Here is a 26246-nt window from a genome sequence, read left to right on the forward strand (position 1 = left end):
GGCTGGACTTGGAGCAGCCAGGCCCAGGGTGCAGACAGGAGGGCGGCAGTCGGCCGTTAGCACGCGAGAGTGGTGCTTTCACTCCAGAGCTTTTCGTCATACCACCGCTAATGCCACGAGCCCACAGTGCGCTCATGTCACTGTGTGCGCAGGTCACGCTGAGCATGGGGCCCGTGCTGAGAACGGGAGGGAGCCCTGCGTGCGATTCCTTTCTGGCCTACGCGTCAATGACCTTCCTCGACTCAAGTCAATAACTGATGTGGCTGACGTGCTGCGTTATATCTGAATTTATGAACGCAAAGGCTCCACTTTCGAGAACATATGTACGATGATACTCGTAATAAAAATGATTTCAAATGCTCGAGTTTTCAAGGTAGCTGATGTCTGTGGATTTAACGTATAAATAAAGACAAACGGCAAGAGGGCGCAGGTGGCGAGGGGCCGCCGGAAGGCCGGCCAGGCTTCGGCCAGCTCTGCCGACACAGGCCCGCGCTCCACGTTCCCTCAGAAGTGGATTGGCGTTTGGAGCCCTCTTACTCTAGGCATTTAGGGGGCCCGGCGGGGAACGAGGTGGCCCCAGTGTCTTATGGTTTTGGTCCGGGATGCTGGAATCGCTGCAGTCTGGGGTGGAGAGGAGGGGGAGTCTGCCCTCTACCCCACACACCAGAGCCCCATGCTCTTCGTGGATGGCTGGGGGGAGCCCCCGAGGTCCCCCGACAGGCTGGGATGTGGCTGGGATGTGACAAAGGACCACGGATCGCCCACAGAGGAACTATGAGGGCCCCACGGCCAGAGCTGGAGCCCCGACTGGACCCTCCCCGCCCCATTGGCTCCACAGTTTCCATATCCCCAGTTCAGGAGCATTCAGGAACGACCGTGACGCACGGGCGTTAGAACCCACAGCGGTTCCCTCCCCTTCACGCTGTGACTGGGGAGGACGGGGGTGTGACCAGGGTGTGGACCCGGGTATGAAGGTCCACGGTGCGTGCGGCATGCGCTCAGGCCCCGTACACATGAGCCATACACGTGAGCCATGCAGGACGCTGGCTTTTCAGGGCCAGGTGGAGAAACGCGAGGCAGGGGCGACGTCGCCACCTGGTGGCCACTTACGTCTTTGAGGGTGATGATGTTCGGGTGCTGGCCGTACCGCAGGAGAATCTCGATCTCTTCCGAGGGGTCGCGTTTGCTCTTATCGATGATCTGGAACAAACAGGGGCCGTGAGGCATCGGCCGGCGCCTGGGGCTGTGCCCTTCCCTCCGGCTCGCAGCAGCCCAGGGAGCCCACAGATTCCCAGGTGCGCGCGGCAGCCCGCCGTGCCGGCCAGCACCGGCCCACGTTCTCCCCAGGAAGCCACGTCCTTCCCATGCTGATCGTGAGGCATCTCGGGCCGGATGGGCAGGGGGCCTGGGGCCACCACGGAGGGGAAGGTGCTTTGCAGCCGCGACAGGCTCTGGGCGGGTGGCCTGCGTGCTTGCTCCGTGGGAGCCGAGCCCCGGCCGCTGCGTCTCTGTGCCCGCCGGCAGCAGACGCCACCCGGCACGGGGCGAGGCACGCGGTGGCTACGCACGCACCTCCCTCTGCTCCTTCCACCCCCTCCCCCTCCCGACTTCGGTGTCCGGCGCCACACCACAGACGCGAGTCTCCACCCCACGCAGGCGCATGGCTTCCAGCGACAGGTGGCAGGAATAAGTCACCGCACAGCAGGGAGCCACCAGCTGGCAGACGACGCTAACGTGCTGCGCGTGGCTGGCGGGCGCCCTCGCTCCCGCGTCTGCGGGACGGAGCAGGCGGGGTGTTCTCTCCACCTTGGTCCCACACACTTTAAAAACGCTCGCTGCTCGGAGAACGCACGGCCGCCGCCGGGGCCCCCCACGGAGCTGTGCGTGACACCAACGTCTACTTTACACGAACCCACGCCTGGGCGGCGCTCGCCCGCGGTCGGCACTGCGCCCCGTCCCCCGTCCCCCCCACGGCTATGCGCGACCCCGCCGGGCCAGCTCCTCTCCCCAGCTCGGTCTGCAGCCCGCTGCCGAGCTCCGGGGACACGGGAGCCAGGACTGTGAGCCCCGTGACACTGTCACGCGGCCGAACGAGAGAGTCGGGCTCCCTCCTGACGCTGCGTCTGACTCCACTGCACTCCGGCCGGGCCGGCGGGACTTCTAGTGACACAGGCCAACGGCAGAGCACTCGCGAGGGGACCCGCGTCTCTGGGGCTCGCTCGCGGGGAAGGGGTCCCCTGAGCCGCCGGGCTGCACGGCGAGGACCGCGTGGCTGGGACGGGCTCCGCCCTTTCTGGGCTGTGACCGTCTCTTGACCGCAGGCTGTGCTGGGGACCGCGGCGCCCACACGGGGTCTGGAGCGCACTGTCCGGACAGGAAGGGGCTTCGTCTCTGCGGGGTCAGGCTCTCGGGGTCGCGGTGCTGGTCTGCTTCCAGGTCAGGTGAGCCCTGCTGGACCAGCGCCTTCCTTCGAGCCTCACTGTTTCAATCCTCCCGACGCAGCAGAGCTGGGCCACCGAGGAGCCAGGTGACAGCCCCTCATTCTCACCTGGCCGCAGGGCAGGTCACTCTCCAGAGGCAGGCGCCCAGCCCACTGGGAATTCAGCCTGCCTGGTCCAGACTGCTTGCAGAGGAGGTCACGTGACGTGGGCGTGGCCTTGACGACAGCGGCCGGCGGCAGTGACTGGCCTCAGAAGGGGACACGTGGAGGGCCACGTCAGGCACGTTTTCATTCCTGGGGCCCGATGGGCCTCCAGCCCCAACGCGCCTGTCCCTCGTCCTCCGGGGCCTGTGTTTGAGCACCGCACTCTTCCTCATCACCTCCCCCAGCACGGCATTCCCTCGGGGCCAGGACGCCTGGGGAGGGGGGCGCCCAGGCGGGAACCGAGCGAGCCTGGCTGAGCTCACACCGCTCGCACAGCACCCGCCCCGGCAGCTGCGTCCGCCGACCGCGACGTGCCAGAGGCTCCGCATCACGTTCGAAGCGAGAGCAGCAGAGCGAGTAATCCCCTGCCGGACTGAACAGACACCTTCCCCGCATAATTAATTTAAACAAATGACACGGAGAAAGAAGTCCAAGTTTCCTGCCGGAAGAAATTAAAACTTCCACACCAATCAGTTTTCCTTCCAAAAATAAACTCTGCTCATGTCGAGCATGTCTGAACTCTGCTGCTTCCTCGGTTGACAAATTACACGCGCAGTGTGACAATGGGCACAGAAAAGCTGGGACCAGCTGGTACAGTAAACGACCCGTCGTGAACACAAATCAGGGCGCGTTCTCGGGAGGGGCCGGCCAGCCTCGCTTGTGCGTGAGTCGGCCACACTCCATCGCTAGCGTCGAGAGACGGCGCAATCGTAAGGGTCTCAGTCTTTTTAAAAGTGCAATTCTATTGCTAAGACAAACAAAGGCATTGTAATCACATAAGAGGCTCCTGAAAAGCTGTGGCCGTGACACGAGCTTCTCCCCTCCAGGACGGCCCAACCCCCGCGTGGACGGAGAGACCTCAGGTGGAACTCTGGGTGTGGAGGTGTCTGCGTCAGTAGGTCTGAAGAGAAGAGGGGCCACCAGGGAAGCCACGACAGTAGGGCTGACGCAGTCACGGCGCCTTTGGCTACGGCGTCTGGTCCGTGATCGATAACTTCCCAACGGCTGGAGCACAGTGAGTGCTCCTGCCCCGAGCCTGCCGTAGAAAATGGTGGCAACGGGGCACGGGGGCAGGGGTGTCGGCAGCGACACGTGCCCCCCTCGGGGGGCACAGCTGCTGCAGACAGAGAGGGGCACAGCGACTGCTCCCGAACGACATGTCCCTCATTTAAGTAACTCCTGTCCTTGACCCCACCAAGCACTGTGACGGGGCGTGGGGACCGAAGCCAAGCCTACGAACAGGGGCCGCGAAGGGAGGTACCGCGGGCTGAGGACACGTGACGGCACAGGAGTCACCGGGTGCGGGGAGGCCTGACCAGGAACAGGGACCCGTGGACACGAGGTGGCACCCAGGTCTCAGGGGATGTTCTGGGCACGGGGCGGGCAAGCTGGCGGCCCGGCAGGGCTTCCTGTGTTCCGGGACCAGCTGGCGAGAGCCGCTGGATCCCACACTGGCCGAGACTGCTGGCCTGACCTTCGTGGAGCTGCGAGCTGGCCTCCCCCAGGCCCCCTCGCTCACACGGTCACAGCGAGGGGCCACCCTGCCCCTGCGCACAGCGTGGGAAGCGCTCACATCTTGGTGAGGGGTCGTCCTGCCACTGGAAAGCAAGCAGACGCTTAACAGAGAGGGGAACCCCGCCCGGGGAACCCCGCCCGTCACTGTCTCCCAAACACCAGCCGGCTGGGATTCATTGGTGAGCTAACCCCGCCCCCAGGCGCTCAACCTCAGCTTGACTGACACTGGGGCTGGACAGCGCCTCCCGGGGCAGTGGGCATGGCTGCCTGGGCAGTGGTGAGCAGTGTCCCCGGCCTCTGTCCACCAGACACCAACAGCATGCCCACCCTGCTTGTGACCAGAATGTCTCCAGACACTGCCAGGGTCCCCAGGGGGGCGAAGTCACCCCACCGATCATGACTGCCCTAGACGAATGCCACGTATTCTGGCCACAGTCCTGCTGTGTGGTCAAGACCGGACGTCCTCTCTTCTGCTCATTACTCAGTGGGGACGGCTGAGCCACCCACGCAGCTGGATGGGGAGGCCCTGGCTGGCCCTGGCTGGCCCTGGCTGGCTCGAGCTGGGCTGCTGCTCCAAGCGAAACATTCCGCTTCCACCGAGGATTCGGATCCTGGGTTTGAAGCTGCTCAGGTGGCAGCGGAGAGAGAGAATGCCAGACTCTAGTGACCGAGCCTGAGACCCAGCTGACAGACAGGCCAAGCGGGTGAGTGCCGCACGCGGCCTCCCACCTGACAGAGAGCGTGCACTTAATTCTTCTGTTTCTCTGTCAGGAGGAGACACTGCTACTCACGAGCAGTCGGCTGTGGCAGAAGGAGCCAGAAACGGTTTCACTGCCTCTGACCCGAGACACGCCAGAGACGGAACAGAACGTGGAGTGCGTGACAGCGGTTCTGGGGCACACTGGACTCTGTCACGAGCCCCTGCCGGCTCTTGCCTGACGGGAGCCCAGACAAGGTGTCACCTGAGATCGATGAGCTGACCGTGGCCATTCCACGAAGGCCTAAGCGCTCTGTCAGACGGCTGTGGGTCAGGCGGGGAGGCCGCGGCTCCTTCCTGAGCTTGGTTCATTTAAGCATCTTCCCGACGCTACATCATGACCCGTGGTCCTCAGAGGATGAGGGGCAGCTGTCAGGTCCGCCGGCGCGGCCGTCCAGGGAACTCCGAGGCTTGTCAGAGAGAAAGGACGGCCGGCTCTTCCCTGCACCGTCGGCTGCGGCCGCGGCGCCTGCTGTTGTGCCCGAGAGGACTGTCGCCAGCATCCCCCGGCAACTCCCATCACAGAGGTCTTTGGGGATGGAGTTATGAGCCATCTAACGAAGCTGGATTCGGATGGGGTCTTTATGAGCGCTGGGCATGGGCACGGGTTTGCGGGGTGGCACGCGTGGCCATCAGGCACGAGGACAGTGCCTCGCCCTGTCAGAAAAGGCACCAGGCAAAGATACTCCAGCCGCTCGGTTTAGTTTGGGCAGGAATTTACGGCTTTTTGACAGATTTATCTTGAATTCCTCAGACAAGAAAGCCTGCGCTAAACGGAGGGACAGCTAGTCTGTGAGTTCCGCGGATAGGCCGCCCGTGTCTGGAGCACCGGGGGGACCTCAACGAGAGGAAATTCACAGATTTTAATTAAAATTCCCCGGGAGTACAGGATGGACAGTGCAGCGAGGGTGGCCCCGCCACAGGCCTCCGAGTGAGGAAAAGCAGCTGGTGTCACGAAGCGCTCCCCCCCGCAGCCCAGGCATGCAGCGATGCCCCTGCGGGCTCTGGGCTGTTGCGCGGGGGAGCTTGGGAGGATGACCAGCCTGTGCCCAACCAGGCACCGTCCGTGTTCAGGCGGGAGGAGGGGGGTCGGCCTGCCTTCTGCCTCAGGCGAGACAATGTCATTTACACTCTGAAACACGCTCACAGCACACAGGGGCTTCTTGGGGTTTTCTCTGCATAGGTCATTTCCCACAAAATTTCCTCAGTTTATCAGGTGACCAGGCACAATCGCTGTGTCCAGTGAGTGCAAAGAAACGGGCTATTGTTCAGCCAGCTCAGTGACCACGATGCCCCACTGGAGGACAGCCGGCTACTATGAGCCTGGTCAGCCGCCGTTGGCGCCTCTGAAAATAAGCCCCTTTGACAAAGGTGCCGGAATGTCCCCCGTGGGTGCGCTAGGCCGGGGGGTGGGGGGGTTGTCCTACCAGTCGCCACATGGAGCAGAACATTCTGAGTGTAGGAGGGTCACGAAGGGAATCGCTCCCCGTACACTGCCCCCTGCTGGCCAGCTCCCACCGCTGCCCACATGTCCTCGAGACAGCCCAGGGCCATGTGCTGCAGCCTTGTCTGGGATAGGCCAGCACAGGTCTGGTCACCGCGGCACCCAGAGCCCCTGGCTCAGCTGAGTGGGGAGCTGGCGAAGCTACAGCGTCTTGTGCAGAGAACATAAGACCTCCGCTTCTTCCATAAATCAGACTGTGACATCAGCGGGAGACTTGAGCTGCGGTCTCCAGTTTGCCAAACAGAAAACTCAAGAAACTGACACTCCGTATGCCAGATCGAACATGCAGCCCAGCAGCAGTGACCGAGCAGGGCGCCCAGCAGCAGTGACCGAGCAGGGCGCCCAGCAGCAGTGACCGAGCAGAGCGCCACAGGCTGGGTACAGGGTGCCCTCATCGCTCACTTTCTGAGTGACAGCAAAACTCCCAGCTCTCGGCCTGATGTTCGCAGGTGCGTCCAGGCTGGGCTTTCCTGTGCTTCTCCTTGGTTTGATTTTTGGTGACTGAATCTCCCCCCCTTTCCCTCCCTCCACCAACTGCTACGGCTGTCCCCACCTCCAACTTCCAAAATATGGAGTAGCCAAAGCCACCGCCCAGTGTGCCTCACCTCGGCTGCTGAAGGCAGCGACCTAACACCCAAGCACCCTGGCCTCCGCCACGTCCCAGCCTGGGAAGCAGCTCAGGGCGCCCGCCGGGGTCAGCGGGGTCGGGGCGCCCAGGGCGCGCCCCCTTACCTTCACGGCGTACTCCGCGTCGGTGGCTTTGTGCACGCAGCGCTTGCACACGGAGTAGGAGCCCACGCCGAGGTCCTCCTTGACCTCGTAGCCGTCGGTGAAGTGGACGTTGTTGCCGTGGAGCTGCTGCGGGCAGACGGGGCGGGGGGCGGGTCAGCGCTCTCAGGCGCATGCGCACACGGTGTGGGCGCCGACGCGCCGCTGGGGACACCGAGGCTGGGAGCGGATGGGGTCCCCTGACAAAGGTCCCAGAGCTCGTGGGGACGGCTCCCGATCTAACTAGTGCCCCAGACCGCTCGGGCCCTGACAGTCTCTGGACACCACGGGCACTGTGTGGGCTGACCGGTCACGTGTCCCCCAAACGTGACAGCAGAATCTGGAAGTAAAGGGCCGGGGCCTGTAAGTCCAGGGCCTGTGGCTCTGAGCCTTGTGTCCAGAGCACGCCCCTGGATGTCAACATCTGATTGGAAATGTGACCCCATGATGTCCCGATCACAGCCTGCTTCTGCCCGAGTACACCACCCTCCACCCTACCTGCTCAGAGTGCAGACAGAAAGCCACTGAGAATGGCACACACCGTCACAGCAGATGTCCGCTTTAGACATGCTGTGTTTTTCCAAAAGGCCTTGGGGACAGAAATATGCAAAACCAAAGCCAGCCAATTTACCTTGCCTCGGCTTTTAAATAAAACTTATCATAACTTCTTAGAGTTCTCTCTGTCTGCTTGTATATACATAAGCTGGAAAACTTATAAAAATGTGCCCTTCCCTGCCCTCCTAACGGAACATTTCACGACAGGGAAGTGGCACTGACTTGATGGCACACGGCAAAGACGCTGCGTGTGACAGCTGTGGCCCGGCCATAGCCCACCTCGGACCTTTGCCAGGGATCACCCCTTCTCTGGGGCGAGTGTGAGGAGGGGGAGCTGGCCACCCCGCACCCCGGGGGCCAGAGGAGCAGGCACGTGACATCGGGGCTGGGGTGACGGGGCCGGCACGGCAGGTACCTGCACGACGGGGTGGACGGGGGCGCTGGGCGCCTCCTGCTGCGAGGCCTCCTGGGCCAGGCTGGAGGCCACAAAACTGAATCCTCGGAACAGGTGGTGAGCGTTGGCGCTGGGGGGGACGCCAGGCGAGTCTGCAGGTAACAAGGGCGACGTCAGTCTTTCGAGGGGAGCCGGGGGGGTGCGGCCCCACCAGGTGTGCGGTGTGCGTGGTGTGCGTGGTGTGTGCACATGCGCAGTGTGTGGTGTACAGGTGTGTGTGTGTGGTGAGGTGTGTGAGGTGCGTGTGGCGCGTGTGTTGGAGGAGATCACACGCAGGTCTAGGAACGCAGAACCACAGGAAGCTGCACTGTATTTGGGGCCGTGCCAGTGGCTGGGTTTCTATGCGGCGAGAGGGCCCAGAACGAGAGCTCTCGGAACCTCGCTGGCATCACTTACTGCGTACTCTTCACCACGAGCCTGCGCCCCCGCCACTGGAGACCCAGACAAAAGCCACCGGGCCCTCAGGGTGGGGCTGTCAGCTCGTGGACCCGTGCACACGAGCCTCCTTCAGAGCGTCTGGGCTCAGCAGGCGCCTGGCACAGGGAGGGACCCCAAGGCGGGGAGTGGTGGGGATGAGGGACTGGTCCTGTCCCGCCTGCTGCCCCGTCTGCCGGGCTGTGGGCCAGCGAATCTGCTATTCAAGGACCAGCTGTGAGAGGTGCTCCTGGTCGGGGGCAGGAGAGTGACAAGTAATTCCCTTCGACTGTGACTTCCCTGAGCGAAAGGGCAGACAGCTCACATTTGGCGCCGCGGCTAGTCGGGCACAGTGACGGACGGCATGGCGGGCATTTAAAGTGCTTTACAGTCATCTGGGGGATGCTGATTTTTAGCGCTGTACTTAAAAAGGGTAAAAAATACAGATTGGATAAAAGAAAATTTAAGAGTACAATCAATTTTTGTTGATCCCATGAGTATTTTCTGACGTGTGCAAAATAGTTGACGGTTTTTCGATCTTAGACTGGCCTCGCCCCCTAGTCAGTGTGTTCCAGTGGGCGGCTGGTGTGTGACCGGGGACGCTAGACTTGCTTTAGCTGAAAGAACTCGGCGAAAGCTCCGTGTGGCGACTCCCCGTGGCGCCCAGAAGCAGTGTCCTCCCTGTGGGAGCCGCAGCTGCTCAGTGGGCCCCCCGCCCACCCCTCATGAGTCCCACGAGAGCCGCGAGGCTCCTGTCCGCTCACAGCCCCACTGACATGCTCACTGTGGGTGGGAAACGGGCTTGTCCCAATAGCCCAAACCAAAGGGACGAGTGGATCCTCAGTCCCAACTGTATCCACGTGGTATTTTGTACTCGACCACCCATCTGTTTCATGATCATCTCCCAAACATCACAACTCATTTCAGATTCAGAAGCAGTAAGAGCCCCGAACCACACGAAGTGGCCACTAACCGCGACGGGCCGCGGTGGGCCTGCCCGGATCTCCAGGGGCTTGTCCATGTGCTTTATTAAAAACCACCACACCGTGACTGTCATGGACTGAACTGCACCCCCAAATTCCCATGCTGAAGCCTGAACCCCCAGGGTACTGGGATCGGGCATGTCGGAAGCCAACCACGGTTAAGTGGGGTCACCAGCGTCCTAAGCAGAAGACACAGCAGCGCCTTTGTCTCCGTGAGCACGGAGGGAGCCGCCTCAGATGCCAAGACAACGTCCGCTGTTGAAGCAGCTCGGCCTGTGGCGCTGTGTCATGGCAGCCTGGGCAGACTAAGACAATGACCACACCTACGACAGTTAACGTCAGTTCATCGGGGTCACAAAATGATAACTTTTAAAGGGAGCCGACCAGATCGGACTGAATTTGATAGACCTTGAGAGTAAGTTTAGACAGACCAGGAAGGCTAAGTTTGTACATCTGTCCGCTACGCTGAGATCCAGTAGCTAACACTGGTTTTTGTTTTTTGCATGAAGATGTGGTTCACAAACATATACGCTTAGCTGACAGCCTCTTTTTTCTCATAAAATCTAACTAAATGAGAGATTTTCGTTGTCTCGAACTCCTTTTCTGGCGCTTGCCTTGGTGTGTCCTTCTGAAAGAGGTGGTCACCTGACTGACCACTCTGACCGAGAGGTGGAGGCGTGGGGGGACCCACAGGACGCCTGGACAATTTCCAAGGTGAGTGTCACCTGGGGCGTAGCCGAGAATTGGTTCTATCACCTACGCCTTTGTGACTGAGCAGCGAAAATAAGAAAATCAAACAGAACCGACTGTATTTTCCAGGACAGCATTCTCGAACTCAGGACTCTCTGCTTCCTGGGCACCTGTCCCTACCTGGCCAGGCAGGACGACCCACCACTGGCAAGCGGCACGGCTTTGCTCCCACTCACGTGGGCACACACCTGTGGGCGTCCGGGCTGTGAACTCGGGGTCGAAGTGGAAGGTGTCCTCCGGCCTGCCCACCGCGGGCTTGAAGGGCGGCTTGATCTCCTTCCGGTACAGCTTCTGCAGGAGAAGCAGGACGGGCTGAGTGGGCGCAGGAGCCACGGAGGGTGCGAGAGACGCGGTTCAGCGTCACCACGACTGCCCCTCGGTACCGTGGCACGCGTGGGGCCGCACACAAAGCGCTATCTCCGTCAAGTTACGTATTTTATAAAAACACGTAAGCGTCACGGTTCAGGGCGTAAGGGTTGGAGGATGTGCTGTGTTCTTCATTTCAGCCTTTTTCTGGCAGAATTTTCTGTCCAGTGGAACATGACCGGACAGCCGCGATGCGCCCCGCCCCAGGCCACTGCGGGGTGGAGCCCTGCGACGGGGCACCCTCCCCCGCCCTGGCGACCTTGGGGCCAGCACCCGGGGCCCTTCAGCTCTGTGGGGACGCTGTGGGGACGCTGTGGAGGTGCCTCCTGCAAACGCTCCAGGGTTCTCTGTCGCTTGCACACCTGCTCTGGCTGTCCCCACATTCGGGCGTCCAGATCAATCTGCTCACGTGGGTGGGGCTGGCTCTCATGTCCCTTTACACAGTTTAGGGACTTTAACGGGTCCTTTGGAACAGCCACGTCCCTCCACACAGGGAACCGGCCCTTCCCGGGGCCACGTGTGGGGCCGTGTGTGGGGCCGCGAGCCTATTTCGTGGACGGGACCCTGACAGCGCACAGGAAGCCCACTGCGCCCCACCCGTAACGGCCTTCTCAGAGGCGCCCTCCACCCGGCGATGCTTTCGATCCTCGAGGCAGGGCCAAGACTTGTTTTGGGGGACGTTTCCACTTAGGGAACACCACAAAGCGTTTGGGACCGGGCGTGGTAGTGGGTGGACGGGGCTGCAGGTGGAGAGGGAGGTCTGAGGCGCCAGTTGGAGGGGGTTCAGGGTACAGTGGCCGTGGGCACCAGGGAGGGGCAGGGCCTGCAGCGACCCTGTTCCCAAAGGAGGCCGAGGGGGCCCCCCCGGAGAGGATGTAGTTGGGTCGCCTGGGAACGTGAGTCACAGCGACGGCCATCGTGCAGAGCCGTGCACCTGGCCGGCCGCACGCCAGCAGCGGGGCTCGGGAGCCAGGAAGGCCTTGCTGTGACCATTAGGCATGGGCCTTCCCAGTCCTGCCGGGTCAGAGGGGCTCGGGTGGTGGCCGAGACCCCCACTCCCAGAGCCGTTCTCGGGGCCTCTGTTGCCATGTGCCTGGAGCTCAGCGCTGAGTCGGGGGCCCCCGGGGTGGGGGGCGTCTGGGGAACGAACGGTCGCCCTTGCTGAGATCCGCCCTGAATCTCTCAATCGCACGGAGAAGCGGATTTCACACTGAGAGCACCGAGGCCAAGGCAGGCTGGGCGACGCGGCCCGGGTCGAGAGCATCTAAGGTACAGAAGGGAGGAACGGCTGGGGCCAGGGTTACAGAAGCGCCCAGGACCGAGGTCCAGCTGGAGGGAGGAGGGTGCCGCATGCCCTGGTCCCTGCCCGGGACGCAGCCTCCCCGAAGCCCCCTGGCCCGAGGAAGCTGCAGGTGCAGCTGCCCAAGCAACGGCGACATCCGCGGTCTGGGACCTGGAGGCTGGTCTGGCCGGTGACCGCCGGGTCCACGATCAGGGGTCTGGAGGCTGGTCTGAGCGGTGACCGCTGGGCTCCCGCTGGCATGTGCACTCGGGAGCCCTCAGCGAGGACTGAGCGAACTCAGACCCGACTGGTTCGGCCATTCCTTGCGCTGCACGAACAGGCTGCTTAAGGTCCGCCAGAAACAGGAAGACGCTGCCTGTCCTGGCGACCTTGTCAGGCGGGACAAATGCCTGGATGCCTGAACCTGCCACAGGAAACTGGACACGCATGGGCAGCTCTGTGCCCAGTATGAATGTGCTCATGGCCAGGACCCCCGGCCACGGCTCGGCCCGTCCCCTCACGCCAGAGGCCCCCTTCTGTGACATTCACGCTGGGTTATTAATCAGTGTCTGTTCTGGACACATCAGAGTCACGTCCTCCCCCTCTGTACGCAAGTGTCCTCCAGGGGCTTCCCAGACGGGGTGGGGGGGGGGGGTGTGTGCGGGGAGCACGTGGCCGGGACCCTCTACCTTCACTGTCAGGGACTGATTTACAAGAGATCGTCTCTTTCTCTCTCTCTCTCTCACACACACACACACACGGGTTCTCACCTAATCCCAGCGAGAGATGTTTTGTATCTGGAAGCTGAGACTCACACAGCTCAGTTCCTCTCTTCACCCCAAGTCCACGCCACAGGGCCCCACAGGGCCCCACAGGGGCAGGGAGGGCAGGTGTCTCTCACTCCTGCCCCCGCTTCAGAGGAAGACCAAACAGTCCCCTTAACCCAGTGCTTCTGACCGAGGCGGTTCTGCCCGCCACAGGACAGCTGGGCTGTCACAACTGTGAGTGACTGACGTCCAGCGGGTAGAGGCTGGTGGCACCGCTGACCGCCCGCCATGCCCAAGATGGCCCGCGGCCTTGCCTCCTGCCTCACCCTCAACAGCAGAACCGTCGCCAGCCTTGTTACGAAGCGGGAGGCAGTGCAGGATGGCCGGGGGCCACAGCTTCCCGGACCCCTCCACAGCTCTGCTCGTCCGGTGTCGCCCCCACCCCTCCCTCCCTCCCAGAGAGGAGACCGGGGCCTCCAGGATGCAGGCTGCCCACGAACGCACAGGCGCTACCTCCAACCCGGCTGACCCCTGAGGCCACACATTCCCGTCATCCACCTGCCTTTGCCCAAGAGCAGCTCGGTCGTCCGGGCCGGGAGGCTGGTCCCCTGCAAGGGGACGCCAGTCCCACTTAGCAAGTCTTCACCATAAGGAGACAGGATTCAACAGAAGTGGACTGGTGCCCTGGCCGGGTGCTGCCGGGTCCTCGGTTTGAGTGGGGAGCACTACGCCCTTCTGGCTGAAGTATTTAGTGACAGCTCAGGAGGGAGAGACCAGGCCCCCCAAGCCCCCCACCCCAGGGCGCTGCAGCACGCGGCTCAGCTCCTGCTGGAACCCTGCCCCGCCCGTGCGTGCCCACCACGCCAGCCACGGAACCCGGCAACCACGCCGCGCACCTGCAGCGTGCAAAACCCCCTGGCTTTACATGTGGCTTGTGCCAGCACACGCCTGTCCGTGTGCGCCCTTTCCCGCGTCCCGAGCCGGTCTGTGCTTCCGCCAAGGAGACCCTCGCTGACTGGGAGTGTGTGCAGCCGCCCAGCTTGTGCTGGAGGGGGCGTCACCCGTGCAGCAGGTAGCGCCCTCGCACGCGCCCCCGCCCCCGCCCCCGCCCCTGTAACGCTGGTCCCTTGCTGATCGCGCCTGTGAGCGCCACCTGTCCACGGGCGGCCCCCGAACACCACCCACTGTATGCTCAGGTCCCCACGATTTTGGTCTGGTTGTGAGCAGGCAGCAAAGGGCCTCATCAGCCACCTGGGCACCTGGGGCCGGCCGCTCGGCCCCTTGGCGGTCCCCTTGCACCTGATGCAACCCTCGAGGCCCGGCGACTCCTTCCTGTCACTGGGTGACACTGTGGACAGTGCTAACAGGCGTCACTGTCATACACGCTTTTCTTTCCCGTGTCCGAGGCACATCCTCGGGCGTGGGTCTGAGGTTTCGGGGACCCTCACCGCGGAAGGTCGCACACAGGATTAAGCCGAGCGTGAGCCGCAGCAACGTTTTGCGTAGTCCTGACCTGGATACCCCTGAGCCTCCGGAACGACGCGGCCGTGCCAGCCTCACGTCGCGCCCCGTCTGTCCAGGGCCCCCCAGCGGCACGGGCTGCAGCAGCGACGGCAGGATTTCACGTCACCCGGCTGCACTGGGAAGCTCCGAGAGAGCGTCCGGGCTCCATCCGTGGCTGAACGGCCTTCGGAGGACGAGGGAAGGATGGAGGGAGCAGATGAAGATGGCTCCTGGACAGTGGAGCGAGAGGGTGATTCGAGTCTGGAGTCGCAGACCCGACGTCTGTTCTCTGCGGGCAGAGTTGGCTCCGGGCATTTGGAAACTTGCGGGACTGGGCGGGGGCCGAGGCTGCAGGTGACCCCTGAGGCAGCGACGCTGACCCACGCAGGGCGGGGCTGGATGGTCCGGGGACCCGGCGCTCCAGGGGCGCGTCTGCCCGGTGGTGCGGGAGGGGCAGCACCCCGCCTGCACAGCGCCCGCCGTGGGCGACCCCCACGAGCCGGACTCCAGCGGTTCCAAGCCCGGCGTGAGCGTTCACAGAACGTCTGGCCGGGTTCCACGGAAGCGGCGTTTCACACGAGAGCACCGTGGCGGAATCTCTCCCGGGCCGTGGGCTGACGCGGGCCCGTTGCTGCCGCAGGCCCTGCGGGACACTGAGGCATGCGGCCAGCTCCCGGCCCCGGCCCCCGTGCCCCTCGCGTGCGGCGCTGTGCACGCCCACCGTGGCCCCCGGCCTCCTCCGAGCTCCTGCGGGTACACACGGCTGGCGCCTGCGGGGGCTCCACCACGCACCGGCAGGTCTCCCGGTGACGCTGGCTGCTCCACTCTGAGTCTCATGCCTCGGTTTCCCCCAGGACTCCCTTGCGCCTCACTGAAGCACAGCTGACGGTTTTAGAGCATAAACAGAACAAGGCCAGCACCGGTTCTCGCACGCACGAAAGTCGCCCGGTAACGAACATCAAACAGTCCCAGCGAGGGTCTCGGCCTCGGCCGGGAGGGAGGAAGCCGTGGGCCGACGTCCGCCCAGAGAGGGCGCGTGCAGCCGCCTCCCCCCGCCGTGGGGCCGTCTCGGGGCCGTGTCTCGGCACCGGCTCACGCGGCCTGGCCGGGTGCTGTCTGGGGAGCTCCGCTTCGGTCGGTGCTAACGCTGCGTTCTCGGCACAGCTGCGGCCCCAGGGAAGTGAACGCGGCCCGAGCCGGACTCTCCCGACGCTCTCGGTCCACGGTGACCTCTAGCTGTCCACTGAGCCGTCTGACGGAGCAAGTTTCCAGGAAGGAGCCCCCCCCATGGGCCCATCTGCTGGGCCCCGAAGCCGAGCCGACGGCAGCGCAGGGCAAGCAGGGGCCGCGGCCCCCGTGTCCGAGTGTTAGGGGCCAAGTGCTTCAAGGACACACGTCTGCTGGCAGTTTGGGGACACGGAAGCAAGCAGGAAGCAGGATAAGGGTCCCCGTACTCCAGGCTGGGGTGAGGCCGGCGCAGGGCCCCCAGGCCGAGCGCCAACGGGGAGCCGGCTTCTCACGGTCCTGCCGAGCGGCTTCGTGGCAGAGGGGACACCTCTTGGTCACAACGGTTTTTGCGAACGCGACTCCACTGTGGTTTTCAGTTGTCAGAGTTGCTGAACAGAGGCTGACACGTCTGGACGGACAAGTCACTGAGCGACGCCGCCTGTTAGATGCCCGTAAGCGTCTCGCCCTTCGCGGTCCGCTTTCTGAAGCGCGGGCCAACGGCTTGCCGGGGTGTGTCACGGGGGTCGAGCTTGGCTGTGACGAGGCAGCGGCTCCTACGGTGGCTGACAGACACAGGAGCACGAGCAGGCTCACGGCCGATGCGGGGTTGGGGGAGCAGAAGCTGAGGTGGGGGACGGCTCCGCCAGCCCCGGGCCGGGCCACGGCGGCTGAACGCGTGGTTCTGAGCGGATCTCTGCTGGGAGGGCCCCCGCCTTGTCCGTTCCCACTCACATTCTCTGACCGCACACCCGCTGCGCACCTGCCCTGTGGCTGGGTGATGACAATCTCACACACAGTGTCCTCGACCGCAATGGCATGGCACCCTGCTCCCCGCGACACGCAAGCGCTGAGGCCCATTTATCAAGTCAGTGATGAGCACGGGGAGGTGTCCGAGCCCCACTCAGCACCGCTCAGACGCAGAGGGAGCGGGCGCCTGCTGTTCCTGGTCCCCGCCTGTCACCTCGGCAAATGTGGACGTGACCGCGAACTTGCTCGGTCCTAGAGAATCGGAAGGGCCTCTCTCCGAAACCAGTGCCAACGAAAATGAACGAAATGAAACACGAACGCGACACGGGGCCTCCCAACCGCGGCTGCAGCCCCATCGCTGTGGTGACGGCGGGAGGGCCGCCCTCCTGGCTCGCGGGTCCCGACACCGTGCCCAGCTGCACAGCCAGGACGAGCCGCGTGCAGAGCCAACTCGCGGGGCGCCTGCTCGGAGCTGCGCGGCCCTGGGCTTTCCGGATGCTCGGAACACAGCTGGCACTGCGTCCACGGCCATCGTGGTGTCACGGCCCCAGAGCTGCCTTAGCTCCGCCTGTGCCCCTTCTCGGCGGAGACCAGTGGCCCTCGCAGTGGCCCCTCCTGAGCCGAGTCCTCGTGTTAACTGGTCACCTGGAGCCGGTGGCCGGGACTTCCTTTCCTCCCAGCTGCAGCCCACGGGACTGCCCATCGCCCACTGCATCCCTGTCCAGCCGCTGCCCCAGGCCCAGCTGGTCACCCTCCCTCCCCCGCCCAGGCGGTCCTCAGGTTTGCCAGGTGGGTCTGTGCGGGAGGGTGAGTGGAGCTCCAGAGAGACAGGGGGCCGGGGGGTCCCCATCCCCAAGCTGCCACTCACAGAGCCCCCGCAGCCCGGGCCCTCGGCACTCACTCACTTATGGGGATTTATCAAGCACCCCGGAGCTGGCGGGGGCGGCTCCCGCTCTCCGGTGACGTACCAGCCCCTTCGGAAGGCTCCCGAGAGCCCCTCCAGGGAACCGGCCACGTTTCCCTCTGGTCTGCAGCAGGCGGCTGCCGTGCCCGCCACCCCACCTCCCTGCCACTCATGTGCCTGGGGACCGTGGCGGCAACTTACGTTCCAGTCGATGGTGGCGAAGAAAGGGTGACGCTTGATCTCCTCCACTCCGTCGCTGCCGGCACCTGTGACGGGGACAGGCGGCGAGTGAGCACCAGGACGAAGGTGTCGGCAGACGCCTTCCCTGCGAGATTTTAAATACTTGATGACCTAGCACGGGACCCTCCCTGGAGGGCGACTCCGGGAACCTTTCGGCAGAGAATTACTTCGAAAGCGAATTAGCACTTGGTTGACATAAGTAAACATCGATTTTAATACGTGCCGAGGTTTCTTAAGCAGGACGGATCAAATCGAAGTGGCGTTTCAATTGTTCTGTCTTTAGTTTGTGGAGAAGGGACGTCAAACAGGTTGGAAAAAGTGCCACCACTCTGCGTGACAACAGTGACTCCTGGACGGCACGCGAGCCCGCGGTCCCCGTGCTGGGACAGTGCATGAGAGTGTCCCCACCCCCACCGCAGGGCCTTCTGCTGTCAGTGAACTCGAGGGAAGAGCTGGAGCATGTCCCCTCCGCGGCGGGCACAGGGCTTACCCAGACGGTTGCAGGGGTTCCGCTTGAAGAGAGCTCGCAGCAAGCTCTGGGCCTCGGGGCTGAGGAACTGGGGCATCCCCAGCTTGGCTCTGCAAAGCAAGGAGACTCGGGAGAGGTGGCCCCAGGGGACCAGCTTCTTCCATGCCCAGTCGCCACCCACAGACAGCCCATCTCACCCCGAGTGACCCCGGGCGGCGGTGCCCTGATGTTCAGGTCTTAGGGCCTTTGCCCTCCCGGAGGTCGTGAGGACCCAGAGCGCATCTGCGTACGTGGACTGTCCACACAGGAGATTAAAGCAGAAAGCCTCATGCCGGCTGTTTAGTCATTTATTTAAAGAGTAACACAGCTGGCAAGAAGAGATGAGGCGAAGCCACGGACATAAGCAGCAGGTGTCCGGGCGTTACGGACGGTTCCCAGAGCAGTGACAGAGGCCTCGGCGAGCAGGGGCGCCGGCCACATGGGGACTGGGGGCTGGGACCTGGGGGGCCTCTCGCCCGCCTGTGTGCCCACTCTGCTGCCCAGGGGAATTGGGACCACCGCTGGGCGCCGCCCCCTCCGAACGCGGTCACTCCCACGTGACCCATCACGGGCCACACCTGCGATCTGTGGGAGGGACTAGTCTAGCTTCAGGGAGAGCACACATCTTGTTACCCCTTAGGATGGAAAGAAACCGCGGTCATCAGCACAAAAACAAGGGGCCGCAGCTCTGCGTGTCATTCACAAGGTGAGGCCACCTAACGCGGGAAGGCGCCAACGAAACCCTTTTTAGGGTCCCCCCTCCCCTTCCATTTACGCAATGGCGTCATCTGCAAGACCTAAGCTTTTTAGGTGCCTCTCGACTTTGCAAAGCTTACAGAGCACGTGCAGGGTGACAGAGAGCTGGTGGGGAGGGCGGCGGCTTTGTGACGTCCCCTCAGGACCACGGCAAGTGCCCTCCGTGGCTCAGCGGGGAGACGCTGCTTTGGAGTCCCCGACACTCGTTTCCGGCCACCTCCCCACTGCACGCACCCGCTCCCCGAGGCCACTTCTCTGCCCCCCCAAGGCCGCTTCCATCCTCCCTCTCCCCTGCCAAGGCCACTTCCCTCCCCCGTCAAGGCTGCTTCCCTCCAGCCAGGGCTCTCCCTCTGACATCTTGTCTAGGAGCCGACACCGAACATGTGACAGCAATGTGACTTTCTGCGGTCCTAAGAGCAAAGTCCACACGCGTGGTGAAGGACGCCTCACGAGAATTCAGGAGAAAGTCCTGTTTGCATTCCGTCACCCGGGCAAGCCGGCGGGAGAGCCCAGGCACCTGCACAGGGGGTCGCGGGGGACGGTAGGAAGCCTGTGCCTGCCTTCTCCGGAGCCCCGGGCCCGGCCCTGTGAACCTGGCCTTGATTCCTGAGGTCGCCAACCCTCCCGTCTGAAGACTGCGCCTCAGACAACGTGGAGGGCTCTTCCTGACGGAAGACCCAGTCTCTGGTGGAAGACTCCATCGGAATTGCCTGGCGACCCTACTCACAGCTGGCATTCAGCTCGGGAACGGTCACTGCTGCCAACGCCCACCTGACTGACAGCCCCGGTTTCAAGGGCTGTTGCTCTCGGCATCGGGGGGCTGGCAGGTACAGGGCAAACCGTGGCAGGGGGTCCCCTACTCACTTGAGGACGAGGGCCATGGTCTCCTTCCTGTCCTTCCCCTGGAATGGCAAGGACCCCGTCAGCATCTCGAACTGCAGGGCGACACAGAATGGGACAGTGAGTGCTCGGGCCGAGGACTGAACAGTGGGGAGCCCAGGCGGGCAAGATGCAAGCGGGGTTCAGCCGTGGGAAGCCCGACCGCTGTGCGGGGCCGCCACCGGGCCGGGAGCGCGGTGGGGCCGGAGCTGCTGCTCAGTGGGGAGGGGCGCGCGATACACAGCCAGTGCCTGCGGCAGGCGACCGATGCTGAGTGCTGTGCAGAGGAAGTGGGGCGGGTGATGGGGACGGCGCCGGCCGCCACGCCGCCCATCTGCTCTGGGGTTGGTGGGGAACCCCGTCCTTCTCTGGTGGATGCTGGGGAGGGGGCTGAGCGAGGAGGAAGCGGAGGACCGCTAGGTCGGGCCAGACACCGGTGGCCCGTGAGTACAGCCTGTAAGTAATGTCTGTAAAAACAAGACGGCACGAGTGACCCCGCCCCCGCCCCCGCCCCCGCCACGGGCTCATGGCTCAGAGACACAGGCGGACGCCCGCCGGGGGGAGCTGCGCAAACACAGGACCCTGAGTGCAGGCTCCCCGTCCCACAGGCAGCCCTGATGACAGGGACGCTGGGGCGGTGGCCTGGGACTGCAGGGTCTTACCGGGACGACGTGTCCACCTGACCACGTCCGATGAAAGGGACTAGGGTGGCAGCAACCACAAACCCTTTTCTTAAAAAGAAGACACTGAATCCAACGGAAACGTGTAAAAGCACTGACCCCACCTAGCGTCTTCATCGCTTCAAACTAGACGAGACAGACTCAGGGCAGGTGTCCGTACCATCCGGCCGACCTGCCCTCGTCCTGAGTCTTCACTGCACGTGTCTCTGCCCCTTCAAAACTTACCCTCTGGGGTTTCTCCCTCTGTTATGAAAATCTTGGGAGATACATCAACGCGGAGAAACCAAAAAAAATCTCCTGTAACCCCATTATCCAAGGAGAGCCCCAGCTAACATTTGCTCTCTCCCGCTAATGCTTTCTTCAAGCTGTTTTTTAAAAAAAAATATAGATAAGGTTTTGTATACTAACTTTTCACAGAATAGTACAAAACCTTTCAATGCTTACATAACCTTCATAACAGCACTTACACGTGGATACGCCAAAGTTTAACGGTGTATCTATCGTCGGACACTTCGAATGTTTCCAGTCCCTATTTTAAGTAACACTGAAACGTACATAAAGGTTTTCCTAAGATTGGGGGTCACCTTTATGACAGTCTTCCAGGAGCGAAATCACGAGCTTAAAGAAATGAACGTATTTAAGGCCTTGTTAATATTACTGGTCTACTTACTGAAAAGTAGAATTTTAAAATAAAAATTTAAATCCCTGCCCATTCAGATGTCTGAGGCCGGCTCGACCATTCAGTGAAGGCACACAGAGCAGACAGGCTGCAGGCAAACAATCATCATGTATAAAAAAACGAGACTAAGGGGGTCCAGTGAGAATCTAAAAACAGACGCACACAGTAAATGCAAAGGCTGGCACTTGGGCTGGCAGATGAGCTACTCGTCCGATAAAACAGGACACTCTGTATAAGCCGATCATGCAGATTAAAATCTCTCTTAAAACGGAATCGCGTTAGTGAAAGAAATTCTCTTCCTGTTGTTTCCCCTCGTCTCCCTCTGTCCCTCTTTCTTTCCCGAGTCCAGTGTGAACGATTCCACGTCGGCGCGAGCCTTGCTGGCCACGTGGGACGAGAAAGCCGTTCACTTGCTCACTTGACTCTCGCCGTTTACTCTGCTACCCAGACAGCGCCCTCCAGACGCCTGTATGTCACGTTTGCTCCGGGCCAGCGACACATCGCACACATCTGCCGGGTGACATGGCGACTCGCTAACGCTCGGGGTCCAGAGCCTCGTGCCCTCCACCCACTCTTCCTGCCTCGGCAGCCGGCTGCGCAGTGGGAGGCCCCTCACCACTCCCGAACCCACAGAACATCCAACGCGACGGTGTACGCGGGTGTCCGATCAACGCTTCTTGGAGGTGACGATGGTGGTGGCCAAGGACAGTTCCAAGGACATCTGCCCCGCAGAGAGCCAGACACAGCCGGCACTCCGAGCCTATGGGGCAGAGCAGCGGACCCAGAGACCAAGTGGCCGATGCCTCCCGAGGCCCTGGGACCAGCCTCAGGCTCCCCAGCCACACCTCGGCACCAGAACCACGGCTGGGGCAGCCCGTGGTTCTGCAGCCAGGGGCTGGGCATGTGCGGTGGGAGACGGGTGGGCTGTCGCTGCGGGGGTGGCTGGGAATGCGCACGTGCCTCCTCGGACCTGCTCGGATCCCTGTGGCCTCAGCCTCCTCCTCTGCGGAATGCACGAGACGGAGGGGCCTGGGCAGCCCTGGGGCACCACGAGGCCGCGCTGATCCGGTGGCGGATGGCGGGCCGTCAGAAGTCTGCTGCACGCTGGGTGGCCGAGCAGGGAGCCCGGCCGGCAGGGCAGGGAGGGCCAGGCGGGGGCGGGACGGGGCGCTAGCACCATGTCCATCACGACGACGGATACCTGGTGTGGACGGCGTCTGGGTATATGCTCTGTGAACACGTGATCTCAAGAAAATTCAAGTTTCTGAATGTCGATGCAAAAACCTTTAGCTCCTTGTATATTTTGGCTCGTGATAGTTTTTATGACTAGGTGGAAGGATTCTGAAGAAAAACGTTTCACGGGAAATCACTGCATCCTGTGCAATCCCCACGTTAAACCTGTGCGTGCACTAAGTATAAAGAAGGCTGACCCTTCACGTAGCTGTGTCCTTGGTTCAGGACGGTGGGGACGCGGGGCAGGCAGGGGCGGTGTGGTGGAAAGGCCGGGGGCGGGGGGCTGGTGGCCGCCTCCGTGTCCTGAGTCACGCATCTGGCCTTGCTCTGCGGGGCGAACCCCGGTCTCTGAGCCAGCCTGGGGGAGCGCGGGGCGGCGGGGGCGGGCAGGCCGTTACCATGAGCACGCCGAAGGACCACCAGTCCGCGCTCTGCGTGTGTCCTCGCCGGTTCACCACCTCGGGCGCCATGTACTCGATCGTCCCGCAGAACGAGTAGGCTCTCTTGTCGTGGTCGATGGCCTCCTTGCTCAGCCCGAAATCTGGGGGTAAGACGGCACAGCAGCGCTCAGTTACGCGGTGTTCCGGACCGGCCCCGCGCCGAGCCCCACGGCGGGGGGCTCCGGCATCACTTACGCGCATCAGCCTGACGGGGCGTCACCTCCCCGCCGGCCCTGCCTGGCCCACACGCCCCCTGCGACGCCAGGGTCAGGCCCACGCCTGCTGGGGAGACCCCGCGACTTCCCAAGGCGGCCTCCTTCAGGTTCAGGAGCGCCTTGTAAGGGCACCAGGAGGCTGAATCGCTTAGGGACCAACAAGAGTCCCCCGGGAGGCAGGGGGGCCCTGGGGCACCGATGCCGCAGGTCAGCGGCCGAGACTGAGAGGTGGGGTGCTGCTCCGACGGGACGGGAAGGGGTGCCCGGGTGGTGAGGCTGGACGGGGAAGCCGGCCGGGTCTGAGGGCCTTTTAGACCGTCTGCCGTGGGGCGTGCAGGGAGCGCTGTCCCCCCACCTCCCCGAGAAATCCTACTCCACGCGGTGCCCGCGTGCTCGGTGCTCGGTGCTCGGCACAGGGCAGGGGCGCTAAGGTCACAGCCCCTCGGTTCCACTGTCTGTGAAACGGAGGGTGACGTCACCTCCTCCTAGGGCCAGGTGAGGCTGGAGCACGACACGTGCCCAGTGGCAACACCAAACGCCCGTGTGGCTTGCCCACTCACGACTGAAGGGACCTGCTTTGCACATCAGAGTTTTGGGGGTGTGTTTGTAATTTGGCCCAAATTACAAATTGTTACATATTATTAGATGGGGTCACAAATAAATACGAAGTCAGAAAAAGCCAAAACTCTATAAAATGACAAACACATCTGATGTGGGGGCTCCATGCCCGTTCCAGCCGCTGCTGCCCACGTGTGGCTTGTACGTCACCTGGGCGGGTCTCCACTTGGCAGAGAAAACACAAAACACCAGCAGAACCTTAAATCTACACGAGACGAGCTCTGAGTAGAGAAGGGGTCGGCAGGCGCCGAGCAGGACCGGCTTCCACCGGAAGGGACGATGCTGGTTCGGGGCACACGGTGGGGCGTGTGTGTTGGTGAGGCCAGGCCCGGGTCGACCCCGGGGCCTGTGACTAGGTCACCTGGCATGGCAAAGGGGACCCTGTAGGTGTGGCTGTCCAGAGCCCTGGGACGGGAGGTTATCCTGGGTCACCAAGTGGCCCCGTGGAGCAGCAGGACACGACTGAGGACGGGGCGAGACCAGAGTCCCTGAGGTGGGAGCTGCTGCGCTGCTGGCCCCGGAGAGGGAGGGCGGCCTCGAGCCCAGGGGCGTGGTGGCCCAGGCGGGGCTGGAGGCCAGGGGACGGCTGCTCCCTGCGGCCTCCGGCTTTGCAGGGCTCAGGCAAAGTCACCGAGGGGGACCAGCGCCGTTTACAAACCTGTGATCTTGATGTGTCCCTCTTCGTCCAGGAGGATGCTGAAAGACGGGAAGAAAACAGATGGCCGGTCAGCCGCGGGCTGGCTGGGGGCATGTGGGCCTCGGGGGACGCCCTGGGCCCTCGGGCGCAGTCCCCCGGGCACGTGCTGCCTGCAGACGCGGGGTCCAGGGCCAGCTCACTGGCCAGCTGCTTCTGTGAGGTCAGGGCTGCTCGGGTCTCAGTGTTCAGGGAGGCAAAGGGCCCGTTACCCAGGGAAACGCTGGGGACTTAGGTTTGAGGGCTTAATCCCACGGGCCCCCCAGACTGTCTCGAGTGAGCAAGAGGCTGAGAGGGCCCTGGCCTGTGGGCACCCAGGACCCCCGAGCGGGCACGTCCTGCCCCAGACAGGCCCTCTGTGTCCAGGGGCCGCTCCTGATCCCCAGATCTCTACGAGCCCCAAGCTGACCTTGGGGGCCTGTGACATCTTGGGCTTTGGCACCAAGGAGCCTTTGGGTTCTGCAGGCTTCGCCTGGTGATAGGAGCTTGTCCCACTGGGTCCCCGCCTCGCTCCCTGTCCACGCCCTTGTCACAGATGCCGCAGGGTGGACAGCTGGCCTTACTCTCCCAGGCCCCGTGGAGGTGGCGGCCGCACAACAGTGTGAATCCCCTTAACACTGCGAACCTGTCCACCTGATGGCGGGTCAGGTTCACACTTCTGTTCCTGCTACCCCTACTCAAAGCATCTGCCACGGGCTCCAAAATATGCCCCGTTTTATGGAAATGGGAAGGGAAAAGTTACAGTACGTAATTAAGATGGCAATTTGTCACGAAAGGGGCAAACGTATTTCTCTTTGCTGTTCGGTTATGCTTCACCCTTGCCCGGAAGTGAGCGTTTCAGGATTAATTCCCTACTCGTTCTGAGGGACGACACAATCGTCCTTCTTTGACCCTGCCATTGCGTATTACTGTTTTCAACTGTAAAGACCCCTTGACCTTTAAGAGGAGAAGCGGGGCGCACGCTCAACGGTGCTGGGGCGCACAGGACAGTGACCAGTAAGCGAGGAAGCCAGTGACTTCGCCTTGGGGACACCTGCTAGGCCAGCACTGGAACCTGAAAATGACCTCCACGAGCTCTCCCCCTTTCAAGGGGTCCCTCCTAACCCCTGTGTCAGCTCCGTGTGGAAAATGTCAGAAAAAGCCTGAAATGCAAACACCGTCGCTGTGAGAGACTCGATCTCTAACTTAGGGGGGCTGGCAAGACACCCTGGAAATGAGAGCGCAGGCGGTGGCTGCCAGGCGTGCCGGACCTCATCGGAATTTGGCCTGGGGCATCTGGTGCCACTGTCTCTGGGTAAAACTCTAGGAAAAGCTCGTCTGCCTTGTCACCTAGTTGAAAGGGCTTCTGGAATCTGGACACAGGACGAGAACGGTCAAACCAGCAGGGAGGTGGCTGTGCGCCCCGGCGTGGGGGTGTCCACCTCCGGGAGGGAGGGCCCTTGTGGCAGGAGGGGGGCGTGGCACGAGGTGAGGGCGTGCCTCCCGCCCGTCCAGCCCACCTGATGGCTGGCCTTGCCTCCCCCAGGGTCAGGCAGAGGGGGCTGGGGGTGCCCTCTGCACTTCAGCAGAAGCCACATCCATGTCTGGTGCCTTTTGGGGGGCAGGTGGAAGCTGCTCACCCACTCGGGAGCCCTGCATGGGAGGTGCCAGCCCGTCTCCCAACGTGCAAGTGTGTGGGAATTAAACACTGAGTGCTGGCCGCTGACGTGGGCCGGCAAGAAAGGGGTGTGGAGGCCCGCACCCCACTTCGCTACTCACTTCTCTGGTTTCAGATCTCTGTAGATGACCCCCAGGCTGTGCAGGTGGTCCAGGGCCAAGGCCAGCTCAGCCAGGTAGAACTTGACGTCCTCCTCCGTGAACATCACCTGGCGGCAGTGAGGACGAGAGGGGTCAGCCGGAGTCCGCCCGCGCCCACGACGGCCCCGCCCAGGGTGCTCCGCGGCTCCGGCCACGGTGCCAAGGCCGTGCAGCACAGGGGCGCGCCCTGCAAACACGGCCCGTGGGCCTCGTGAGCGGGCGCGTGGCTCTGTCCCCGCCCCCGGTCCTCAAGCCCCGGCCATCACGCGGCTCTGGAGCGCATGTCTGGGTCTGCGTCTTAGCACGAGCGCTTCTGGCGCGAATCCACTCCATTTCTGCACCGAGCTAAGCCGCACCCCGAGAGCCC

General features: G+C 62.8%; 1 protein-coding gene across 1 annotated transcript in view; it reads right to left on the reverse strand.

The window, feature by feature from the left end:
• Positions 1–26246, reverse strand: part of RPS6KA2 (ribosomal protein S6 kinase A2) — a 102217-nt gene that overhangs the window by 13385 nt on the left and 62586 nt on the right. The window contains exons 6-15 of the mRNA XM_039882289.1: positions 25841–25947; positions 24047–24084; positions 22514–22656; positions 19509–19579; positions 17871–17959; positions 17342–17406; positions 10533–10635; positions 8159–8289; positions 7153–7278; positions 876–1200 (exon numbers count right to left, since the gene is read on the reverse strand). Of these exons, the coding sequence (XP_039738223.1) occupies positions 876–1200; positions 7153–7278; positions 8159–8289; positions 10533–10635; positions 17342–17406; positions 17871–17959; positions 19509–19579; positions 22514–22656; positions 24047–24084; positions 25841–25947 (1198 nt within the window). The remainder of the gene's footprint in view (positions 1–875; positions 1201–7152; positions 7279–8158; positions 8290–10532; positions 10636–17341; positions 17407–17870; positions 17960–19508; positions 19580–22513; positions 22657–24046; positions 24085–25840; positions 25948–26246) is intronic.

The sequence above is a fragment of the Pteropus medius genome, unplaced genomic scaffold (assembly GCF_902729225.1).
Source record: "Pteropus medius unplaced genomic scaffold, Ma_sr-lr_union100, whole genome shotgun sequence".
NCBI classification, from domain to species: Eukaryota; Metazoa; Chordata; class Mammalia; order Chiroptera; family Pteropodidae; genus Pteropus; species Pteropus medius.